Here is a 20,266-nt window from a genome sequence, read left to right as displayed (position 1 = left end):
CCTTCCCTGAGACACAGCTGCACACCCCTCACCTAGCAGGGTGACATCTACAGATTCAGTGGCCAAGGCCTGGGACTCTGGGGAGGCTCCCTCAGCCCACAGCCCTGTCCTGTGACCATCTGCCCCTGAGGAGGCCCCATCTGTTCCCTGAGCTTGGCCCTGCTTGTCACCTTGGCTGGGTTCTTCCTGCTCCAACACACCAGTGGGCTCCTGGTGTGCACCTCGTGCTGGGGAACAGGGACCCGCTGTGCTGGAGGGCACATTCGAGGGGACAGGAAAAGTGACACAAGAGGAAACACCTGGACTAGGTGTCTTGTCTCCAGAACAGACCAAGGAAGACACTGGGGTCTGGGCTGTGGCTCAGTGTGGCTCAGGAGGCTAGCCTAGCCCGTGTGGGACACAGGGTTCAGTCCTCAAGGAAGGACTTGGAAACCAAGCCACCTGCAAAGAGACCAAGGAGCAAAGCAGGTCCCCACGTGACTGAAACACCGTCACTCCAGGAGGAAGCGCCACACGGCTGCGTTGAAACAATGGGGAGAGCACTCGGCACGTTTCTCCAGGATGTACAAATGGTGGCTGAGCACGTGGGCACACGCAGCAGCAGCAGTCACCAGGGAAATGCCACCCAATCCTCCCATGGAGCATCACACTGCCCCTGTTAGATGTGTGCCCCAAAAAGACACAACGAAGACGCTGCTGCCCATTCCGAGGGTTCCTGTTCTAAAAATGGGAAATGCAAGTGAGGAGGAGGACGTGGGGACCCGAGGGCTTGTGTCCTGCTGCCGAGGAGGAGGAAGGGAGCAGCTGCACGGAGAGCAGGGCAGGTTCCTCAAAAGAAGCCACGGCAGATGCCATCGCCCAGCAGACACACACCGAGGCCCCACACAATCTGCGTCCTCCACGGTCAGCACAGCAGCCCTCACAACAGCTAAGGAGGAAGCAGCTCAAGTGTCCATCAACCAGCGCAGGGACAGACCCGCCCTAGACCTGCAGAGGAGGGCGGCTCAGCTCGCGCCTCAGCTGGGTGCACCCCGCACGCAGGATGCCAGTCACAGAGGACAAGCACCGTCCTCCTCTGAGGTGGGGCGCCTGGAGCGGGAGAGTGACAAAGGAGCAGCGGTGTTTCCCGGGTGGGGCCAGGAAAGGCGCCTCTCCTGGGCACAGAGCTCCAGGTCCTGGGGAGAGGGAAGCATCCTGGGATCACGGTGTGGATGGATGACCCCGTGTCACCTCCTGGTGCACCTACAGTGGTCTCGCAGCCCGTTTCCCTGTGTGTTTTACCATAAGAGTAAAGAGGGGCGGGCGCATGGCCAGCGCCTCACTGGAGGAGAAAATGCAGCGGGCAGTCACCGCGGGAACCCCTGCTCTACAGCCTTCGCCTTGTGAAGCTCCAGATGCAGCCAGGTGTGTGCAGTGCCATTCCATGGGAAAAATGGAGGGACGGCAGAGGCAGGAATGGAACGAAGGGACTGAGTCATGCTGTGCGTCTCCATGAAAACAGCACCTGAATTCCACCTTCAGGGGCATCAACAAGGTTCCCCTTGAAAGAACAGGAATGGAACGAAGCTCAGGGAGGAGAGGGAGGGCTTCGGGGGGGAGGAGGAGGAGGAGGGAGGAGGAGGAGGAGGAGGAGGAGGAGGAAGAGGGAGGGAGGGACAGGCCCTGGGAACTGAAATGGAGCCCACTGCCCTCCTGCACAGACCACCGTGTGCAGGTGAACCCCGCTCTCAGGCACAACTGTGACGCACTAACACACACCTCACAAAGGAAAGGAGAGGTTAGAAAGGAAGTGATTTTAAGACCACCCTGAGGACCCAATGTGAAGGGGATCTGCAGCAAGCAGAGCTCGCTGAGGCGTCAGTGGGGAAACCAGAGGCCCCGACACGCTGGAGAGGAGTCTGGACCTGTCACCTGAACGTGGACTCACCCTCGCCCCCGGATCAGAGCTGCTCCTGAGTCCTTACCCGAGCAGAGTGTGAATCACCTCCACACAAGCAGCAGCAGGTCTATGTGTTCTGTGTTTCCAGCAGCTTCCCTTTCACAGTCAGCAGAGCCTGACCACTGGTGTCACCTGGTGTCACTGTCACCTGGAGGATGTGTAGAAGAGGCGTCCATGGAGCATGATGACGGGAGCAGGCGTGGACACACACGGCCAACCCCCATGACCCTGGAACACGTGCTGCCAGGAAGTGAAGCCAGATTGGAGCCCCGGCTGGGGCGAGGAGGAGGCCACGCCAGCCGGGCCACTTCACCCTGTGCGTGTGATCCACTGGGGTCTGAAAACCTGACGTCCCTCGAGGACCCTTACCGCTGAGGTGCAGACTAATGTGGAAGTGCCAATGTGTGTGACAGCTCGTCCCCAAATCGCCCAGTGCACACCCAGCAGGCAGCACTCTTGGGAGAAGCTCCTTCTGGCTGGTTGAGAAGCCCTGCTCCCTGTCTGTGCCACCTGAGGACACCGCAGGCTTCCTGTCCTAGATGCTGGGCACAGCTCTGTGCTCACCTTGTCAAACACACCCATCATGCTACCAAGACACCTGGCAGACTCACCAGCACCCACAGCTCTGGAGCCGGCAGCCTGAGGCTCCTGTGTGGGGCGTCCCAGGTGGGGACCCCATGGGCCAGCCTCTTGTAGTCTCTCGGCAGTGCAGAGAGCTCCCTGCGGGTTTGCAGAGAGGCTGAATGGCTGGCTGGTGTTGCCCTCTGCCTCTCTTCTGTCCAGACCCCACAGAGTCCCTCCTGCAGGACCCACCACTCCACAGGATGAGTCGAGGCTGGCTCTCGGTGCAGGCAGATTTGGCTAGCTCCTGGTGTGCAGAGGGGTACACAGAAAAGTCCCTCATGGTGGGAGGACTCAGACCCTGCCAAGTCACATGCTTCCAGTGTCCCCAGGGTCTTGGTCCCATCCTAAGTGTCCCAGGGAGGCGCCAGGATGGGGGTAGGACAAGGTCTCTTCTCTCCTCCACTCCTGTCTGGACAGGCCTTGGGGTCTCCGGCTGTGGGCTTTCCGACCTCTCAGCACAGAGGAGAAGGACTCCAGGGGGTGCGTCTGAGGTTCCTCTTCTGTCAGTCACCCAGGTCCCCGCCCTTCCCCAGCTTCCTCTCCGCCTGCTCTCTCTGCTCTGCACATTCCCAGGAGCCCAGGAGCCCACTGCCTCCCTGATGCTGTGGCCTGCAGCTGTCCCTGCTGTGGGCAGTCGAGTGCGCCTGTGGAGAGGGGATGGTGAGGGCGCACCGTGATGGCCCTCGGACTCCCCGGGGTGCAGTTCTAAGGATCCGGGATATAGGCTGGATGTATTGCCAGTCCGTGACAGTGCAGGAGGGTCTGTGCATGCTGGTGCCCTGCAACTTCTCCTACCCCAACTCAGGGCCTGGCAATGTCTTTGGCTACTGGTTCCATGAATGGGCTGATACAAACAGCGACTCGCCAGTGGCCACAAATGATCCCGCTCGAAGTGTGCAGAATGAGACCAGGGCCGCTTCCTCCTCCTGGGGAACCCAACAAGCGAGGACTGCTCCCTGAGCATCAGAGACGCACGGAACAGCGACACTGGATTGTACTACTTTCGGATGGAGAAAGGAAATGTGAAGTGGAATTACTGTGCAAACCGGGTCTCAGTGAACGTCACAGGTAAGGTTCCAGATCCAGGGCAGCCTCCAGAGGTCACCAGCTGGGGCAGGGCTGGGGGACCCTGCCCTGGGGGAGGTGGGACAAGCAACAGGGGACTCAGGGAGCAGCTGGATCACAGCCTGAGCTTCTGTCAGGGCCGCACCTCCCGCCCTCCCTCGTGACCCTCCTGTCCCCTCTGCTCACCAGCCCTGACCCACAGCCCCGACATCCTCCTCCCTGGGACCCTGGAGTCTGGCCGTCCCAGCAACCTGACCTGCTCTGTGCCCTGGGCCTGTGAGCAGGGGACGCCCCCCACCTTCTCCTGGGAGGGGACCTCTGTGTCCTCCCTGGGCGCCAGCATCAACCACTCCTCGGTGCTCACGCTCACCCCCGCGGCCCCAGGACCACGGCACCAACCTCACCTGTCGGGTGACGTTCCCTGCAGCTGGTGTGACCACAGAGAGAACCATCCAGCTCAATGTCACCTGTGAGGTGATGGCCAGGACACCTGGGTCCCTTGGAGTGTGAGGGTCCAGGGAAGACAACTTGGGTCCCAGAGCTGTGGACACCTTGTGGCCAGGTCCCAGGGACCTGTGGAGTCATGGACATGGAAGGGCACAGGGTCCTGTCCCTCTGTGTGTCTGTGGTTTCCAAGATGAGGGCGGGGAGTGCTGGTTTATCTCACCCTAAATCCACCCAAAAGGGGAACAAGCCCTGTGTTCCTGTCCCAGATGCTGCAGAGGACCCCTCAGGCAAGGAGCTGGCTCAGGAGCCTGCCCGGCAGGGAGGAGCCTCGCTGGGGCTGGGGGAGCAGGGCCTCTTCAGCTCAGGGCAGGGCTGGGTCCCCTCATCCTGGACACACTTGGTGACAGAGTCCCCTGTTGGGGAACCCAGTGCCCCCTCCCCCCCCCCCCAGTCCACAGCTGCCTTGAGCTCCTGTTCCCACCCTCCCCAGCTCCCTAGACTGCAGCACCTGCCCTTCACCAGCACAGGGACAGAGTGACATTCACACAGCAGAACTGGGCTTCCCAGCCTCCTCTTTTATTCCCCAACAGCTCTGACCTGACATCTGTGGGAGGAGACACACTCACGGGGCACTCACAGAACCCACCAGCTGTCTGTCCCCGGCTCAGGCCCCTCCCACAAGAGGCCAGTGTCCACTCAGGCTGAGCTGAGCCTTGGTTGGTCCACTTGAGAACTTCTCTGGATGTCGGTAGCACTCAGGGTCCTGGTTCCTGGTGATGGTGGTGACCCACTGTATGGGCAGGAGGACCTGACTCTGTGGAGCCTTCTGCCACCTGCAGTCCTGGCCCTGATTTCATGTAGGTGACAGGAGTGTGCCACGGATAGTCCTGACCCTCCTCATGGCAGTGAGCTCAGTAACTGAACAGGAAACGTGTCTGGGTCCATAAGTTCTCCTCAATCTGAGAAGTATGACCAGGTATTTGTCCCCTGAGAGTGGACAAAACACCTTCCCACAAGCAAGGGGTGTGTGAGCATTTCCAGCAAGCCAGGGTGGGAAGATCCTTGTGAGAGGTTGTGTTTCTGGTGTGGGGATTGAACCCAGGGCTCAGGAACTACTCAGCCCCGAGCGACACCCTCCACACCTGGAGGCACCCTTTGGGTCTTTGCCAGCCTCTGGTGAGATTTCGGATCTCTGTGTACCTCTAAAATGGACATCCATACGTTTCTATTGAGACAGAACCCACACAGCCTCACTCCCAGCCCAACGCACTTTGCACAGCAATGTGGTTTTGCACACGTGCAGTGATGCATGCCCTCAACCACGTGTGGTTCAGACGCTCTCCTTGCCCGAGGAGGAAACCCCTCGCCCATGAGGCCACGTCTTCTCTGGCCGACCCCGACCTGCTCATCCGGGGCTTTGCCCTCTGGATGCTGCACAGAAGTGGAATCACACTGGCGGCCTTGGTATCTGGCCTCTTTCACCAAAGAGAGATTTTAAGGTCCGTCCTGTGACTTACAGGAGCACTCAGTGACCGGGCTGCCGGGAAGGTTGGTGCACAAGGGTTCCTTGGAGCCGGGTCTCCGGGCTCTTGGCCCTTCTCTGCGAGTGGAACCACCAAGGCTGCGGGACTCGGGTGCGGTTTCTCAGCAGTGCAGTGGCCCCCGCGCCCCACCGAGCTCAGCACACTCTGAACTCCGCCAGTCTCCTGCACGCCTCCCAAATCCCCCACACTCTTGCCAACACTGGTGTTTTCCTTTGTACAAGGACTGTGCTCTGCTCGGGGCGTGCAGGGGACGCCCGCTGCAGCTCTGATTGCCCGGAGGTGCCGAGAAGGGTGATGGGAACGGTTTTGCGTAGGTCTTGGTCGTTTGTGGGTCTTCTTCAGAGGGGCTGCTCTCGAGTCCCGGCCCGGCTTAGCCTGGGTTGCTTGGGTCCTGGTCACTGAGCCCTAGGAGGATTTCGCACATGCCCAACTGTGGACCCCACCCCGTGATGGGCAGCTCTGTGCTCCAGGTGTGTGTGTTGTCTTTCACTTTCTTGATGGTGTCAGTCGATGAGCAAGAGACTTCATTTCGATGATGAGAAGGTTCCGTTTCCTCTGTCCAACAGCTGGGCAGAGAGGGCACGGGGTGGGGAGGCCAGGGCTGATGGCCCCCCCACTGGGGGATGAAGGGGAGCCTGGAGGAGCCACATCCATGGCCTCTTGCATCGGGGGGTCTGGGGTTGGGGTTTAGCAGGTGATCCTGGCCTCGTCCACTTTTCTGCAGGGAAGTCGAGGCCCGTGGCCCAGGTGGTCCTGGTGGCCATCGGGGTGCTGGCTGTCAAGATGGTGCTCCTTGGCCTCTGCCTGGTCTTGCTCAGGTCAGTGCTGCCCAGGGATGAAGAGCACTGGATGAGGGCACTGCCTGGGCCCCGGGCCATCGCCATCTGTCCCCAGTTCTGGCCCGACGTCAGGGGATGCGGGTCTCATCAGGAGGTCCTCAGGCCAGGCTGCTCTGCCTCCTCAGTCACCTCCAGCCCCGTGACAGGGCAAGGGCAGGGGACCACTGCCCAGTGTTCCCAGGCTGCCTGGCTAAGGCCCTGGTCTCTTCCCTCAGAGTAAGGTCCCACAGGAAGAGGCCAGCAAGGCCAGCGAGGCCAGCAGGGGCGTGGAGGCGTGGAGACGCTGTCATGGGTTAATCCAGGTCAGTGACCCAGCGTCTCACCATGCCCAAGCCCCGGGACCCCTCCCTGCCTTGGTCCTGGATGCCAGCTCCCCCATGACCCTGGGTGACACCCTGTCCCTGTCCTGAAGCCCCACTTCCTGCTGGGGTCCCTGTGGCTCCTGGCTGGGGCCCCGTCTCTACAGCACAGCCAGGTGTGGCTCCCACCTCGACCCTGCTGCCACCCTGGGGCCCTCCTCACCAACTGGCCTTTCTTTCCTGCTAAGCCTGGCCTCCCTGCTGTCTGTCCATCCTGATCCTGGATATCCTGGTCCTCCTCCTCCCCTGCTCACTGGATCTGCCTCAGCTCCTGCCACCTGTCCCCAACACTGGCCTCCAGCCTGGGCCTACGTCCTCCATGACTTGATCTGCTGTGTGTCCCCTCCATGGACGGTGACAGGGGCACCGGCAGAGCCTGGACCAGAGGGCCTCCCATGTCCGTGCCTGGGACTCTGTGACAGAGCCGTCCTCTCCCTGCCTCTGGAGACTCACCTCACCCCCTGGGCGAGGCTGCTGGGACCTGGGACTTCACAGGTGCAGACCCTGCTCCTGACACCCACCTCCCACCCCCTTCCTGCCTTGCAAGTCCTGGTCATCCTTCAGCTGCATCTAGAGTCTGGCTCGTGTGTGTGTATGTGAGTGGGTGTGTGTGTATGTGTGTATGTTTCTGTGTGTGTATGTGTGTGTACGTGTGTGTGTATGTGTGTATGTGTGTGTACATGTGTGTGTATGTTTCTGTGTGTGTATGTGTGTGTGTGTATGTTTCTGTGTGTGTATGTGTGTGTGTGTGTGTGGTTCCTGTGAGGTTTTGTGGGGTAGCGTTCACACTGCTCATGGGCCTGGGTAACTGAGGTTGAGATCCACCTGCCCCAGGGTTTCCGTGGAGGCTGAGCACACTGGCATCCCAAACTGCCACCAGCAGCTGTCCCTTCTAGAGGTGCAGCAACAGAAACAAAGAAAGATCTAGTAAGGTGGGCACATTGGTTCTGATGCGTGTTTGTGGGAGGCCGTGGCAGGGGAGAGGAGCTGGTGGCCGGGACCCGGCTCGCTGCCGAGGCCTGTGGGGAGGTGTGGGGGCAAAGACGGCCGTGGGTGAGGAAGCGGCCAGTGTTCTGAGGAAGGGACCTGGGACGGGGGACAGGGAGGGCAGAGGCCGCCCCGTGTGCTCTGTGACGTGACTGGAGCAGAGGGGGCGGGAGGTGCCCTGCAGGCCGAGGCCAGGACCCAGGGCCTGTGAGGACAGCAGGGCCCCGGGACACCTTGACTCTAGCAGGACCCCTGGGCTGCCCTGGTCAGCATGGGCCAAGCGGGTCCTGCTGCAACAGCAAAGGGAAGGGGCCACTGCGGCCTCCTGAGGAGCTGAGGAGGCGGGCCAGGCAGGGGCGTGGGGGGTTCTCTGGGGAATTGCTGGAAGGTCCAGCAGATGCTGTCAGTGGGGGAGAGGGGCGGGGACTTGGCAGAGTGCTTCCCTTGAGCCACCGAGGGGTGCGGCCTGGCCCACAGGAGCAGGGCGGTGGGAGGAGGTGGGTTCTGAGATGCGCCCTGGCCTGGGAGGGATCCGGAAGGGAGCCGTCCACACCCAGGGACAGAGGAGAGAATCCAGCCCATGGATGTCACAGTGTGTCACTGGGGAATAGCAGGTCACCCAAGCAGGGGGAGAGGAAGCACAGTCGCCATGGGTGACCTCCTCTGCAGCAGCGCTGTGTGACAGCTCTCATCATTTATGCGGATGCCTTTGACATTTTCAAGAAATCCTTCCAGCTTCCTGAGGCCCAATTGACAAATAAAACTGATACAGACTCCCATCCGACCATGGCTTCTGTGAACCTCCGCCTCTGTGCTTTCTGATGTCACCGTCACTGATGTTATTATTTATGGACAATAGCCGTCGTCTGCTGGCTGTGGTCAGCACTGAGCTTGGACACAGCGCACGTGGCGTCTGAGCCAGGGACGCCCTGAGCTGCCTCGCAGCTCCCGCCCCTCTGGGCGTCCAGCTGCACAGCTGTGCTCGTGCAAAGCCTGCCTTGGACCCGCAGCGTCTGCCAGGCGTGCCTTGGGTTAGAGCATGGCGAGGGCCTCTCCTCCAGCGTGGGACACACCGCACGTGGTGCTGACTGGTCCCCGGGCGCCCCAGCCCAGGACTCACTCCAACAACGGCAGCCCTGCCCCTCGGACCAGCCTCTCGCCTGCCGCCCCCAGCCATGGCCGCCACCCTGCACTCTTGCATTTGAGTGTGAATTTGTCACATCACATGTACAAGGACACATGGGATGATTGTCCTCCTATTTCTGGCTTATTTCACTAAACACCATGTCATTCAAGCTTGTGCCTGTTTTGAAAATGGCAGGTTTCCTTCCATTCCGAGGCTGTATAGGATCATGCTGAGTGTGTTTGTACCTGTGTGTGTGAGTATGTGTGTGTCTGCATGAGCATGTGTGTACATATCTGTGCGCATGTGCATGTGTATAGGTGTGTACATGTGTTTGTGCCTGTGTGCGTGTGCAGGCATGCAAGTGTGCATGTTTGTGCATGAGTGTGCCTGTATGTTTGTGTGTGCATGCATGTGTATGCACATGTATCTCATTGTACTTGTGTGTATGTTCATGTGCATGCATGCGTGTGCACATGTGCCTCTCTGCACGCAGGTGTGTTTGTGTGTGTGTGTGTGTGTGTGTGTGTGTGTGTGTGTGTGTGTGCGCTTCACTTCTGCGCAAACGCCCGCCCACTGGTGGACATCCAGGCTGGCTCGTGCCTCGGCTATGGTGGACAGCGCAGTGATGGAGGTGGGGCGCAGGCGTCTCTGACACGCTGTTCCTTTGCTGTGGCCCATTGACCCCAGCAGCGGGACTGAATGCTGCGGTGGCTCCAGCCTCAGCGCTGGCGCTGTGCCCTGCACCAGGACGGCTCTCCTGAGTGACACTGCCACACACAGGCTCCTCCCTCCGTGTCTGCGCCCACACTGGGCTTTCTCTTTCTGACACTGGCTGTCCTAGCAGGGGTGTGGGGACATCGCGCCGTGCCTTTGATTTGCATTTTCCTGAGGATCAGTGACGTGGACTGTTAAACACGTCTGCAGTTCGCCTGAATCCTCGTCAGTGAAAGGTCTTCAGTCTGTCCATCCCTCACAGGTGGTTTCTGGCTGGAGCCTCTGTGTTCCTCGTGTACTTTGGACGTTAAGCTCTGATCCAAGATGTGTGCACGTTCCTCCGTGTGTGACCCTCCCCTTCCCTCCTCATCACCTGCCTGGTCACCTCCTTGGTGGTGCAGAGACTCCTCCCTGTGCTGCAAGCCCATCTCTCCTCTTTAGCTTTTGTCCGGGCTTTTGGGGTCACCCAGGAAACGATCCCACCGCCAGGGCCAAGCTCACGGAGCTGTCCCTTGCTTCCTCTGGTGGTGTTCACAGCTCAGGCCTCCTGTTGGCCTTTCCTCTGTCTGATGACCTTCTTCATGTGCAGGATCCTGAGTGACAGCACTCTGAGTGGAGCGTGGGGGAAGGTGTGGAGACCTCACTGTAGAGTCAGGAACTCCTGGAGGGAGGGAGCGGCGTGGAGTGCAAAGCATCCTTGGAGAAGTTGGTTGGAAGCGGGACAGAAAGGGCTCTGGGAACGGAGGGCTTTGCTTGGCTCCTTCTCCACAACCTCCGGAGCAGCCCATTGGTCTGAGATGGCCAGGGGCCCAATTCCCACCTGTCTCTGCAGAGCTCGGGTGGGTCCACCCTTGCTTGTCCCAGGCAGTCAGCCTGGACCCCTGAGTGCTGCACTCAGTCTCTGCCTCTGGGTGCATGGCCTCCTCCCCACCATGTGCGCCTCACTCCCACAGAGAGACCCTGGAGACGGGTTAGGAACCCACTGGACAATCCTGATGACCCCACTACTCACGGTCCTTCCCTGAGACACAGCTGCACACCCCTCACCTAGCAGGGTGACATCTACAGATTCAGGGCCAAGGCCTGGGACTCTGGGGAGGCTCCCTCAGCCCACAGCCCTGTCCTGTGACCATCTGCCCCTGAGGAGGCCCCATCTGTTCCCTGAGCTTGGCCCTGCTTGTCACCTTGGCTGGGTTCTTCCTGCTCCAACACACCAGTGGGCTCCTGGTGTGCACCTCGTGCTGGGGAACAGGGACCCGCTGTGCTGGAGGGCACATTCGAGGGGACAGGAAAAGTGACACAAGAGGAAACACCTGGACTAGGTGTCTTGTCTCCAGAACAGACCAAGGAAGACACTGGGGTCTGGGCTGTGGCTCAGTGTGGCTCAGGAGGCTAGCCTAGCCCGTGTGGGACACAGGGTTCAGTCCTCAAGGAAGGACTTGGAAACCAAGCCACCTGCAAAGAGACCAAGGAGCAAAGCAGGTCCCCACGTGACTGAAACACCGTCACTCCAGGAGGAAGCGCCACACGGCTGCGTTGAAACAATGGGGAGAGCACTCGGCACGTTTCTCCAGGATGTACAAATGGTGGCTGAGCACGTGGGCACACGCAGCAGCAGCAGTCACCAGGGAAATGCCACCCAATCCTCCCATGGAGCATCACACTGCCCCTGTTAGATGTGTGCCCCAAAAAGACACAACGAAGACGCTGCTGCCCATTCCGAGGGTTCCTGTTCTAAAAATGGGAAATGCAAGTGAGGAGGAGGACGTGGGGACCCGAGGGCTTGTGTCCTGCTGCCGAGGAGGAGGAAGGGAGCAGCTGCACGGAGAGCAGGGCAGGTTCCTCAAAAGAAGCCACGGCAGATGCCATCGCCCAGCAGACACACACCGAGGCCCCACACAATCTGCGTCCTCCACGGTCAGCACAGCAGCCCTCACAACAGCTAAGGAGGAAGCAGCTCAAGTGTCCATCAACCAGCGCAGGGACAGACCCGCCCTAGACCTGCAGAGGAGGGCGGCTCAGCTCGCGCCTCAGCTGGGTGCACCCCGCACGCAGGATGCCAGTCACAGAGGACAAGCACCGTCCTCCTCTGAGGTGGGGCGCCTGGAGCGGGAGAGTGACAAAGGAGCAGCGGTGTTTCCCGGGTGGGGCCAGGAAAGGCGCCTCTCCTGGGCACAGAGCTCCAGGTCCTGGGGAGAGGGAAGCATCCTGGGATCACGGTGTGGATGGATGACCCCGTGTCACCTCCTGGTGCACCTACAGTGGTCTCGCAGCCCGTTTCCCTGTGTGTTTTACCATAAGAGTAAAGAGGGGCGGGCGCATGGCCAGCGCCTCACTGGAGGAGAAAATGCAGCGGGCAGTCACCGCGGGAACCCCTGCTCTACAGCCTTCGCCTTGTGAAGCTCCAGATGCAGCCAGGTGTGTGCAGTGCCATTCCATGGGAAAAATGGAGGGACGGCAGAGGCAGGAATGGAACGAAGGGACTGAGTCATGCTGTGCGTCTCCATGAAAACAGCACCTGAATTCCACCTTCAGGGGCATCAACAAGGTTCCCCTTGAAAGAACAGGAATGGAACGAAGCTCAGGGAGGAGAAGGAGGGCTCGGGGGAGGAGGAGGAGGGAGGAGGAGGAGGAGGAGGAGGAGGAAGAGGGAGGGAGGGACAGGCCCTGGGAACTGAAATGGAGCCCACTGCCCTCCTGCACAGACCACCGTGTGCAGGTGAACCCCGCTCTCAGGCACAACTGTGACGCACTAACACACACCTCACAAAGGAAAGGAGAGGTTAGAAAGGAAGTGATTTTAAGACCACCCTGAGGACCCAATGTGAAGGGGATCTGCAGCAAGCAGAGCTCGCTGAGGCGTCAGTGGGGAAACCAGAGGCCCCGACACGCTGGAGAGGAGTCTGGACCTGTCACCTGAACGTGGACTCACCCTCGCCCCCGGATCAGAGCTGCTCCTGAGTCCTTACCGAGCAGAGTGTGAATCACCTCCACACAAGCAGCAGCAGGTCTATGTGTTCTGTGTTTCCAGCAGCTTCCTTTCACAGTCAGCAGAGCCTGACCACTGGTGTCACCTGGTGTCACTGTCACCTGGAGGATGTGTAGAAGAGGCGTCCATGGAGCATGATGACGGGAGCAGGCGTGGACACACACGGCCAACCCCCATGACCCTGGAACACGTGCTGCCAGGAAGTGAAGCCAGATTGGAGCCCCGGCTGGGCGAGGAGGAGGCCACGCCAGCCGGGCCACTTCACCCTGTGCGTGTGATCCACTGGGGTCTGAAAACCTGACGTCCCTCGAGGACCCTTACCGCTGAGGTGCAGACTAATGTGGAAGTGCCAATGTGTGTGACAGCTCGTCCCCAAATCGCCCAGTGCACACCCAGCAGGCAGCACTCTTGGGAGAAGCTCCTTCTGGCTGGTTGAGAAGCCCTGCTCCCTGTCTGTGCCACCTGAGGACACCGCAGGCTTCCTGTCCTAGATGCTGGGCACAGCTCTGTGCTCACCTTGTCAAACACACCCATCATGCTACCAAGACACCTGGCAGACTCACCAGCACCCACAGCTCTGGAGCCGGCAGCCTGAGCTCCTGTGTGGGGCGTCCCAGGTGGGGACCCCATGGGCCAGCCTCTTGTAGTCTCTCGGCAGTGCAGAGAGCTCCCTGCGGGTTTGCAGAGAGGCTGAATGGCTGGCTGGTGTTGCCCTCTGCCTCTCTTCTGTCCAGACCCCACAGAGTCCCTCCTGCAGGACCCACCACTCCACAGGATGAGTCGAGGCTGGCTCTCGGTGCAGGCAGATTTGGCTAGCTCCTGGTGTGCAGAGGGGTACACAGAAAAGTCCCTCATGGTGGGAGGACTCAGACCCTGCCAAAGTCACATGCTTCCAGTGTCCCCAGGGTCTTGGTCCCATCCTAAGTGTCCCAGGGAGGCGCCAGGATGGGGGTAGGACAAGGTCTCTTCTCTCCTCCACTCCTGTCTGGACAGGCCTTGGGGTCTCCGGCTGTGGGCTTTCCGACCTCTCAGCACAGAGGAGAAGGACTCCAGGGGGTGCGTCTGAGGTTCCTCTTCTGTCAGTCACCCAGGTCCCCGCCCTTCCCCAGCTTCCTCTCCGCCTGCTCTCTCTGCTCTGCACATTCCCAGGAGCCCAGGAGCCCACTGCCTCCCTGATGCTGTGGCTGCAGCTGTCCCTGCTGTGGGCAGTCGAGTGCGCCTGTGGAGAGGGGATGGTGAGGGCGCACCGTGATGGCCCTCGGACTCCCCGGGGGTGCAGTTCTAAGGATCCGGGATATAGGCTGGATGTATTGCAGTCCGTGACAGTGCAGGAGGGTCTGTGCATGCTGGTGCCCTGCAACTTCTCCTACCCCAACTCAGGGCCTGGCAATGTCTTTGGCTACTGGTTCCATGAATGGGCTGATACAAACAGCGACTCGCCAGTGGCCACAAATGATCCCGCTCGAAGTGTGCAGAATGAGACCCAGGGCCGCTTCCTCCTCCTGGGGAACCCAACAAGCGAGGACTGCTCCCTGAGCATCAGAGACGCACGGAACAGCGACACTGGATTGTACTACTTTCGGATGGAGAAAGGAAATGTGAAGTGGAATTACTGTGCAAACCGGGTCTCAGTGAACGTCACAGGTAAGGTTCCAGATCCAGGGCAGCCTCCAGAGGTCACCAGCTGGGGCAGGGCTGGGGGGACCCTGCCCTGGGGGAGGTGGGACAAGCAACAGGGACTCAGGGAGCAGCTGGATCACAGCCTGAGCTTCTGTCAGGGCCGCACCTCCCGCCCTCCCTCGTGACCCTCCTGTCCCTCTGCTCACCAGCCCTGACCCACAGCCCCGACATCCTCCTCCCTGGGACCCTGGAGTCTGGCCGTCCCAGCAACCTGACCTGCTCTGTGCCCTGGGCCTGTGAGCAGGGGACGCCCCCCACCTTCTCCTGGGAGGGGACCTCTGTGTCCTCCCTGGGCGCCAGCATCACCCACTCCTCGGTGCTCACGCTCACCCCGCGGCCCCAGGACCACGGCACCAACCTCACCTGTCGGGTGACGTTCCCTGCAGCTGGTGTGACCACAGAGAGAACCATCCAGCTCAATGTCACCTGTGAGTGATGGGCCAGGACACCTGGGTCCCTTGGAGTGTGAGGGTCCAGGGAAGACAACTTGGGTCCCAGAGCTGTGGACACCTTGTGGCCATGTCCCAGGGACCTGTGGAGTCATGGACATGGAAGGGCACAGGTCCTGTCCCTCTGTGTGTCTGTGGTTTCCAAGATGAGGGCGGGGAGTGCTGGTTTATCTCACCCTAAATCCACCCAAAAGGGGAACAAGCCCTGTGTTCCTGTCCCAGATGCTGCAGAGACCCCTCAGGCAAGGAGCTGGCTCAGGAGCCTGCCCGGCAGGGAGGAGCCTCGCTGGGGCTGGGGGAGCAGGGCCTCTTCAGCTCAGGGCAGGGCTGGGTCCCCTCATCCTGGACACACTTGGTGACAGAGTCCCCTGTTGGGGAACCCCGTGACCCCCCCCCCCCCCCCCCCAGTCCACAGCTGCCTTGAGCTCCTGTTCCCACCCTCCCCAGCTCCCTAGACTGCAGCACCTGCCCTTCACCAGCACAGGGACAGAGTGACATTCACACAGCAGAACTGGGCTTCCCAGCCTCCTCTTTTTATTCCCCAACAGCTCTGACCTGACATCTGTGGGAGGAGACACACTCACGGGGCACTCACAGAACCCACCAGCTGTCTGTCCCCGGCTCAGGCCCCTCCCACAAGAGGCCAGTGTCCACTCAGGCTGAGCTGAGCCTTGGTTGGTCCACTTGAGAACTTCTCTGGATGTCGGTAGCACTCAGGGTCCTGGTTCCTGGTGATGGTGGTGACCCACTGTATGGGCAGGAGGACCTGACTCTGTGGAGCCTTCTGCCACCTGCAGTCCTGGCCCTGATTTCATGTAGGTGACAGGAGTGTGCCACGGATAGTCCTGACCCTCCTCATGGCAGTGAGCTCAGTAACTGAACAGGAAACGTGTCTGGGTCATAAGTTCTCCTCAATCTGAGAAGTATGACCAGGTATTTGTCCCCTGAGAGTGGACAAAACACCTTCCCACAAGCAAGGGGTGTGTGAGCATTTCCAGCAAGCCAGGGTGGGAAGATCCTTGTGAGAGGTTGTGTTTCTGGTGTGGGGATTGAACCCAGGGCTCAGGAACTACTCAGCCCCGAGCGACACCCTCCACACCTGGAGGCACCCTTTGGGTCTTTGCCAGCCTCTGGTGAGATTTCGGATCTCTGTGTACCTCTAAAATGGACATCCATACGTTTCTATTGAGACAGAACCCACACAGCCTCACTCCCAGCCCAACGCACTTTGCACAGCAATGTGGTTTTGCACACGTGCAGTGATGCATGCCCTCAACCACGTGTGGTTTCAGACGCTCTCCTTGCCCGAGGAGGAAACCCCTCGCCCATGAGGCACGTCTTCTCTGGCCGACCCCGACCTGCTCATCTCCGGGGCTTTGCCCTCTGGATGCTGCACAGAAGTGGAATCACACTGGCGGCCTTGGTATCTGGCCTCTTTCACCAAAGAGAGATTTTAAGGTCCGTCCTGTGACTTACAGGAGCACTCAGTGACCGGGCTGCCGGGAAGGTTGGTGCACAAGGGTTCCTTGGAGCCGGGTCTCCGGGCTCCTTGGCCCTTCTCTGCGAGTGGAACCACCAAGGCTGCGGGACTCGGGTGCGGTTTCTCAGCAAGTGCAGTGGCCCCGCGCCCCACCGAGCTCAGCACACTCTGAACTCCGCCAGTCTCCTGCACGCCTCCCAAATCCCCCACACTCTTGCCAACACTGGTGTTTTCCTTTGTACAAGGACTGTGCTCTGCTCGGGGCGTGCAGGGGACGCCCGCTGCAGCTCTGATTGCCCGGAGGTGCCGAGAAGGGTGATGGGAACGGTTTTGCGTAGGTCTTGGTCGTTTGTGGGTCTTCTTCAGAGGGGCTGCTCTCGAGTCCCGGCCCGGCTTAGCCTGGGTTGCTTGGGTCCTGGTCACTGAGCCCTAGGAGGATTTCGCACATGCCCAACTGTGGACCCCACCCCGTGATGGGCAGCTCTGTGCTCCAGGTGTGTGTGTTGTCTTTCACTTTCTTGATGGTGTCAGTCGATGAGCAAGAGACTTCATTTCGATGATGAGAAGGTTCCGTTTCCTCTGTCCAACAGCTGGGCAGAGAGGGCACGGGGTGGGGAGGCCAGGGCTGATGGCCCCCCCACTGGGGGATGAAGGGGAGCCTGGAGGAGCCACATCCATGGCCTCTTGCATCGGGGGGTCTGGGGTTGGGGTTTAGCAGGTGATCCTGGCCTCGTCCACTTTTCTGCAGGGAAGTCGAGGCCCGTGGCCCAGGTGGTCCTGGTGGCCATCGGGGTGCTGGCTGTCAAGATGGTGCTCCTTGGCCTCTGCCTGGTCTTGCTCAGGTCAGTGCTGCCCAGGGATGAAGAGCACTGGATGAGGGCACTGCCTGGGCCCCGGGCCATCGCCATCTGTCCCCAGTTCTGGCCCGACGTCAGGGGATGCGGGTCTCATCAGGAGGTCCTCAGGCCAGGCTGCTCTGCCTCCTCAGTCACCTCCAGCCCCGTGACAGGGCACAGGGCAGGGGACCACTGCCCAGTGTTCCCAGGCTGCCTGGCTAAAGGCCCTGGTCTCTTCCCTCAGAGTAAGGTCCCACAGGAAGAGGCCAGCAAGGCCAGCGAGGCCAGCAAGGGGCGTGGAGCGTGGAGACGCTGTCATGGGTTAATCCAGGTCAGTGACCCAGCGTCTCACCATGCCCAAGCCCCGGGACCCCTCCCTGCCTTGGTCCTGGATGGCCAGCTCCCCATGACCCTGGGTGACACCCTGTCCCTGTCCTGAAGCCCCCACTTCCTGCTGGGGTCCCTGTGGCTCCTGGCTGGGGCCCCGTCTCTACAGCACAGCCAGGTGTGGCTCCCAACCTCGACCCTGCTGCCCCCTGGGGCCCTCCTCACCACCTGGCCTTTCTTTCCTGCTAAGCCTGGCCTCCCTGCTGTCTGTCCATCCTGATCCTGGATGATCCTGGTCCTCCTCTCCCCTGCTCACTGGATCTGCCTCAGCTCCTGCCACCTGTCCCCAACACTGGCCTCCAGCCTGGGCCTACGTCCTCCATGACTTGATCTGCTGTGTGTCCCCTCCATGGACGGTGACAGGGGCACCGGCAGAGCCTGGACCAGAGGGCCTCCCATGTCCGTGCCTGGGACTCTGTGACAGAGCCGTCCTCTCCCTGCCTCTGGAGACTCACCTCACCCCCTGGGCGAGGCTGCTGGGACCTGGGACTTCACAGGTGCAGACCCTGCTCCTGACACCCACCTCCCACCCCTTCCTGCCTTGCAAGTCCTGGTCATCCTTCAGCTGCATCTAGAGTCTGGCTCGTGTGTGTGTATGTGAGTGGGTGTGTGTGTATGTGTGTATGTTTCTGTGTGTGTATGTGTGTGTACGTGTGTGTGTATGTGTGTATGTGTGTGTACATGTGTGTGTATGTTTCTGTGTGTGTATGTGTGTGTGTGTATGTGTTTGTGTGTATGTGTGTGTGTGTGTGTGGTTCCTGTGAGGTTTTGTGGGGTAGCGTTCACACTGCTCATGGGCCTGGGTAACTGAGGTTGAGATCCACCTGCCCCAGGGTTTCCGTGGAGGCTGAGCACACTGGCATCCCAAACTGCCACCAGCAGCTGTCCTTCTAGAGGTGCAGCAACAGAAACAAAGAAAGATCTAGTAAGGTGGGCACATTGGTTCTGATGCGTGTTTGTGGGAGGCCGTGCAGGGAGAGGAGCTGGTGGCCGGGACCCGGCTCTGCTGCCGAGGCCTGTGGGGAGGTGTGGGGGCAAAGACGGCCGTGGGTGAGGAAGCAGGCCAGTGTTCTGAGGAAGGGACCTGGGACGGGGGACAGGGAGGCAGAGGCCGCCCCTGTGCTCTGTGACGTGACTGGAGCAGAGGGGGCGGGAGGTGCCCTGCAGGCCGAGGCCAGGACCCAGGGCCTGTGAGGACAGCAGGGCCCGGGACACCTTGACTCTAGCAGGACCCCTGGGCTGCCCTGGTCAGCATGGGCCAGAGCGGGTCCTGCTGCAACAGCAAAGGGAAGGGGCCACTGCGGCCTCCTGAGGAGCTGAGGAGGCGGGCCAGGCAGGGGCGTGGGGGGTTCTCTGGGGAATTGCTGGAAGGTCCAGCAGATGCTGTCAGTGGGGGAGAGGGGCGGGGACTTGGCAGAGTGCTTCCCTGAGCCACCGAGGGGTGCGGCCTGGCCCACAGGAGCAGGGCGGTGGGAGGAGGTGGGTTCTGAGATGCGCCCTGGCCTGGGAGGGATCCGGAAGGGAGCCGTCCACACCCAGGGACAGAGGAGAGAATCCAGCCCATGGATGTCACAGTGTGTCACTGGGGAATAGCAGGTCACCCAAGCAGGGGGAGAGGAAGCACAGTCGCCATGGGTGACCTCCTCTGCAGCAGCGCTGTGTGACAGCTCTCATCATTTATGCGGATGCCTTTGACATTTTCAAGAAATCCTTCCAGCTTCCTGAGGCCCAATTGACAAATAAAACTGATACAGACTCCCATCCGACATGGCTTCTGTGAACCTCCGCCTCTGTGCTTTCTGATGTCACCGTCACTGATGTTATTATTTATGGACAATAGCCGTCGTCTGCTGGCTGTGGTCAGCACTGAGCTTGGACACAGCGCACGTGGCGTCTGAGCCAGGGACGCCCTGAGCTGCCTCGGCAGCTCCCGCCCCTCTGGGCGTCCAGCTGCACAGCTGTGCTCGTGCAAAGCCTGCCTTGGACCCGCAGCGTCTGCCAGGCGTGCCTTGGGGTAGAGCATGGCGAGGGCCTCTCCTCCAGCGTGGGACACACCGCACGTGGTGCTGACTGGTCCCCGGGCGCCCCAGCCCAGGACTCACTCCAACAACGGCAGCCCTGCCCCTCGGACCAGCCTCTCGCCTGCCGCCCCCAGCCATGGCCGCCACCCTGCACTCTTGCATTTGAGTGTGAATTTGTCACATCACATGTACAAGGACACATGGGATGATTGTCCTCCTATTTCTGGCTTATTTCACTAAACACCATGTCATTCAAGCTTGTGCCTGTTTTGAAAATGGCAGGTTTCCTTCCATTCCGAGGCTGTATAGGATCATGCTGAGTGTGTTTGTACCTGTGTGTGTGAGTATGTGTGTGTCTGCATGAGCATGTGTGTACATATCTGTGCGCATGTGCATGTGTATAGGTGTGTACATGTGTTTGTGCCTGTGTGCGTGTGCAGGCATGCAAGTGTGCATGTTTGTGCATGAGTGTGCCTGTATGTTTGTGTGTGCATGCATGTGTATGCACATGTATCTCATTGTACTTGTGTGTATGTTCATGTGCATGCATGCGTGTGCACATGTGCCTCTCTGCACGCAGGTGTGTTTGTGTGTGTGTGTGTGTGTGTGTGTGTGTGTGTGTGTGTGTGTGCGCTTCACTTCTGCGCAAACGCCCGCCCACTGGTGGACATCCAGGCTGGCTCGTGCCTCGGCTATGGTGGACAGCGCAGTGATGGAGGTGGGGCGCAGGCGTCTCTGACACGCTGTTCCTTTGCTGTGGCCATTGACCCCAGCAGCGGG

The 20,266-nt window shown here is 60.3% G+C and overlaps 1 protein-coding gene, 1 long non-coding RNA gene and 1 pseudogene across 8 annotated transcripts; all 3 read left to right on the top strand.

The window, feature by feature from the left end:
- The first annotated feature begins 3,478 nt into the window (after positions 1–3,478).
- LOC306648526 (myeloid cell surface antigen CD33-like) lies at positions 3,479–6,868 on the top strand (annotated as a pseudogene). The gene is made up of 4 exons: positions 3,479–3,631; positions 3,818–4,097; positions 6,344–6,525; positions 6,674–6,868. The product of its transcript is annotated as a myeloid cell surface antigen CD33-like (transcript).
- Positions 6,869–7,837: 969 nt separating this feature from the next.
- LOC306648804 lies at positions 7,838–19,228 on the top strand. Its single transcript, XR_013760497.1, has 2 exons — positions 7,838–7,940; positions 18,566–19,228. It is a non-coding gene; the product is annotated as an uncharacterized lncRNA (long non-coding RNA).
- Positions 13,787–18,564, top strand: LOC306648794 (sialic acid-binding Ig-like lectin 9). Of its 6 annotated transcripts, none has more exons than XM_079119139.1 (5): positions 13,788–14,277; positions 14,463–14,741; positions 16,991–17,084; positions 17,323–17,409; positions 17,736–18,564. In XM_079119139.1, exons 1-4 carry the CDS (start codon positions 13,809–13,811, stop codon positions 17,402–17,404), a joined length of 924 nt encoding a protein of 307 aa, XP_078975265.1. In that variant the 5' UTR covers positions 13,788–13,808; the 3' UTR covers positions 17,405–17,409; positions 17,736–18,564. The 6 variants fall into 6 exon arrangements, with proteins under 6 accessions (XP_078975262.1, XP_078975265.1, XP_078975264.1 ...); XM_079119138.1 differs by having other exon boundaries at positions 17,656–18,564; XM_079119140.1 differs by lacking the exon at positions 17,323–17,409 and having other exon boundaries at positions 17,656–18,564.
- Positions 19,229–20,266: the final 1,038 nt, after the last annotated feature.

This window comes from Sciurus vulgaris (assembly GCF_902686455.1).
Source record: "Sciurus vulgaris genome assembly, chromosome: 17".
Taxonomy (NCBI): Eukaryota; Metazoa; Chordata; class Mammalia; order Rodentia; family Sciuridae; genus Sciurus; species Sciurus vulgaris.
Note: the sequence above shows the minus strand (reverse complement) of the source record. Positions and strands in the feature narration are given on the sequence as shown.

Bases quoted from the DNA above. Each gene is read 5' to 3' on its own strand.
- LOC306648794 (XM_079119136.1), top strand. From the start codon at position 13,809: ATGCTGTGGCTGCAGCTGTCCCTGCTGTGGGCAGTCGAGTGCGCCTGT. The intron at 14,278-14,462 runs GTAAGGTTCCAG...TCTGCTCACCAG, and splicing joins GGTCTCAGTGAACGTCACAG to CCCTGACCCACAGCCCCGAC. The intron at 14,742-16,054 runs GTGAGTGATGGG...GTGTGGTTTCAG, and splicing joins CATCCAGCTCAATGTCACCT to ACGCTCTCCTTGCCCGAGGA.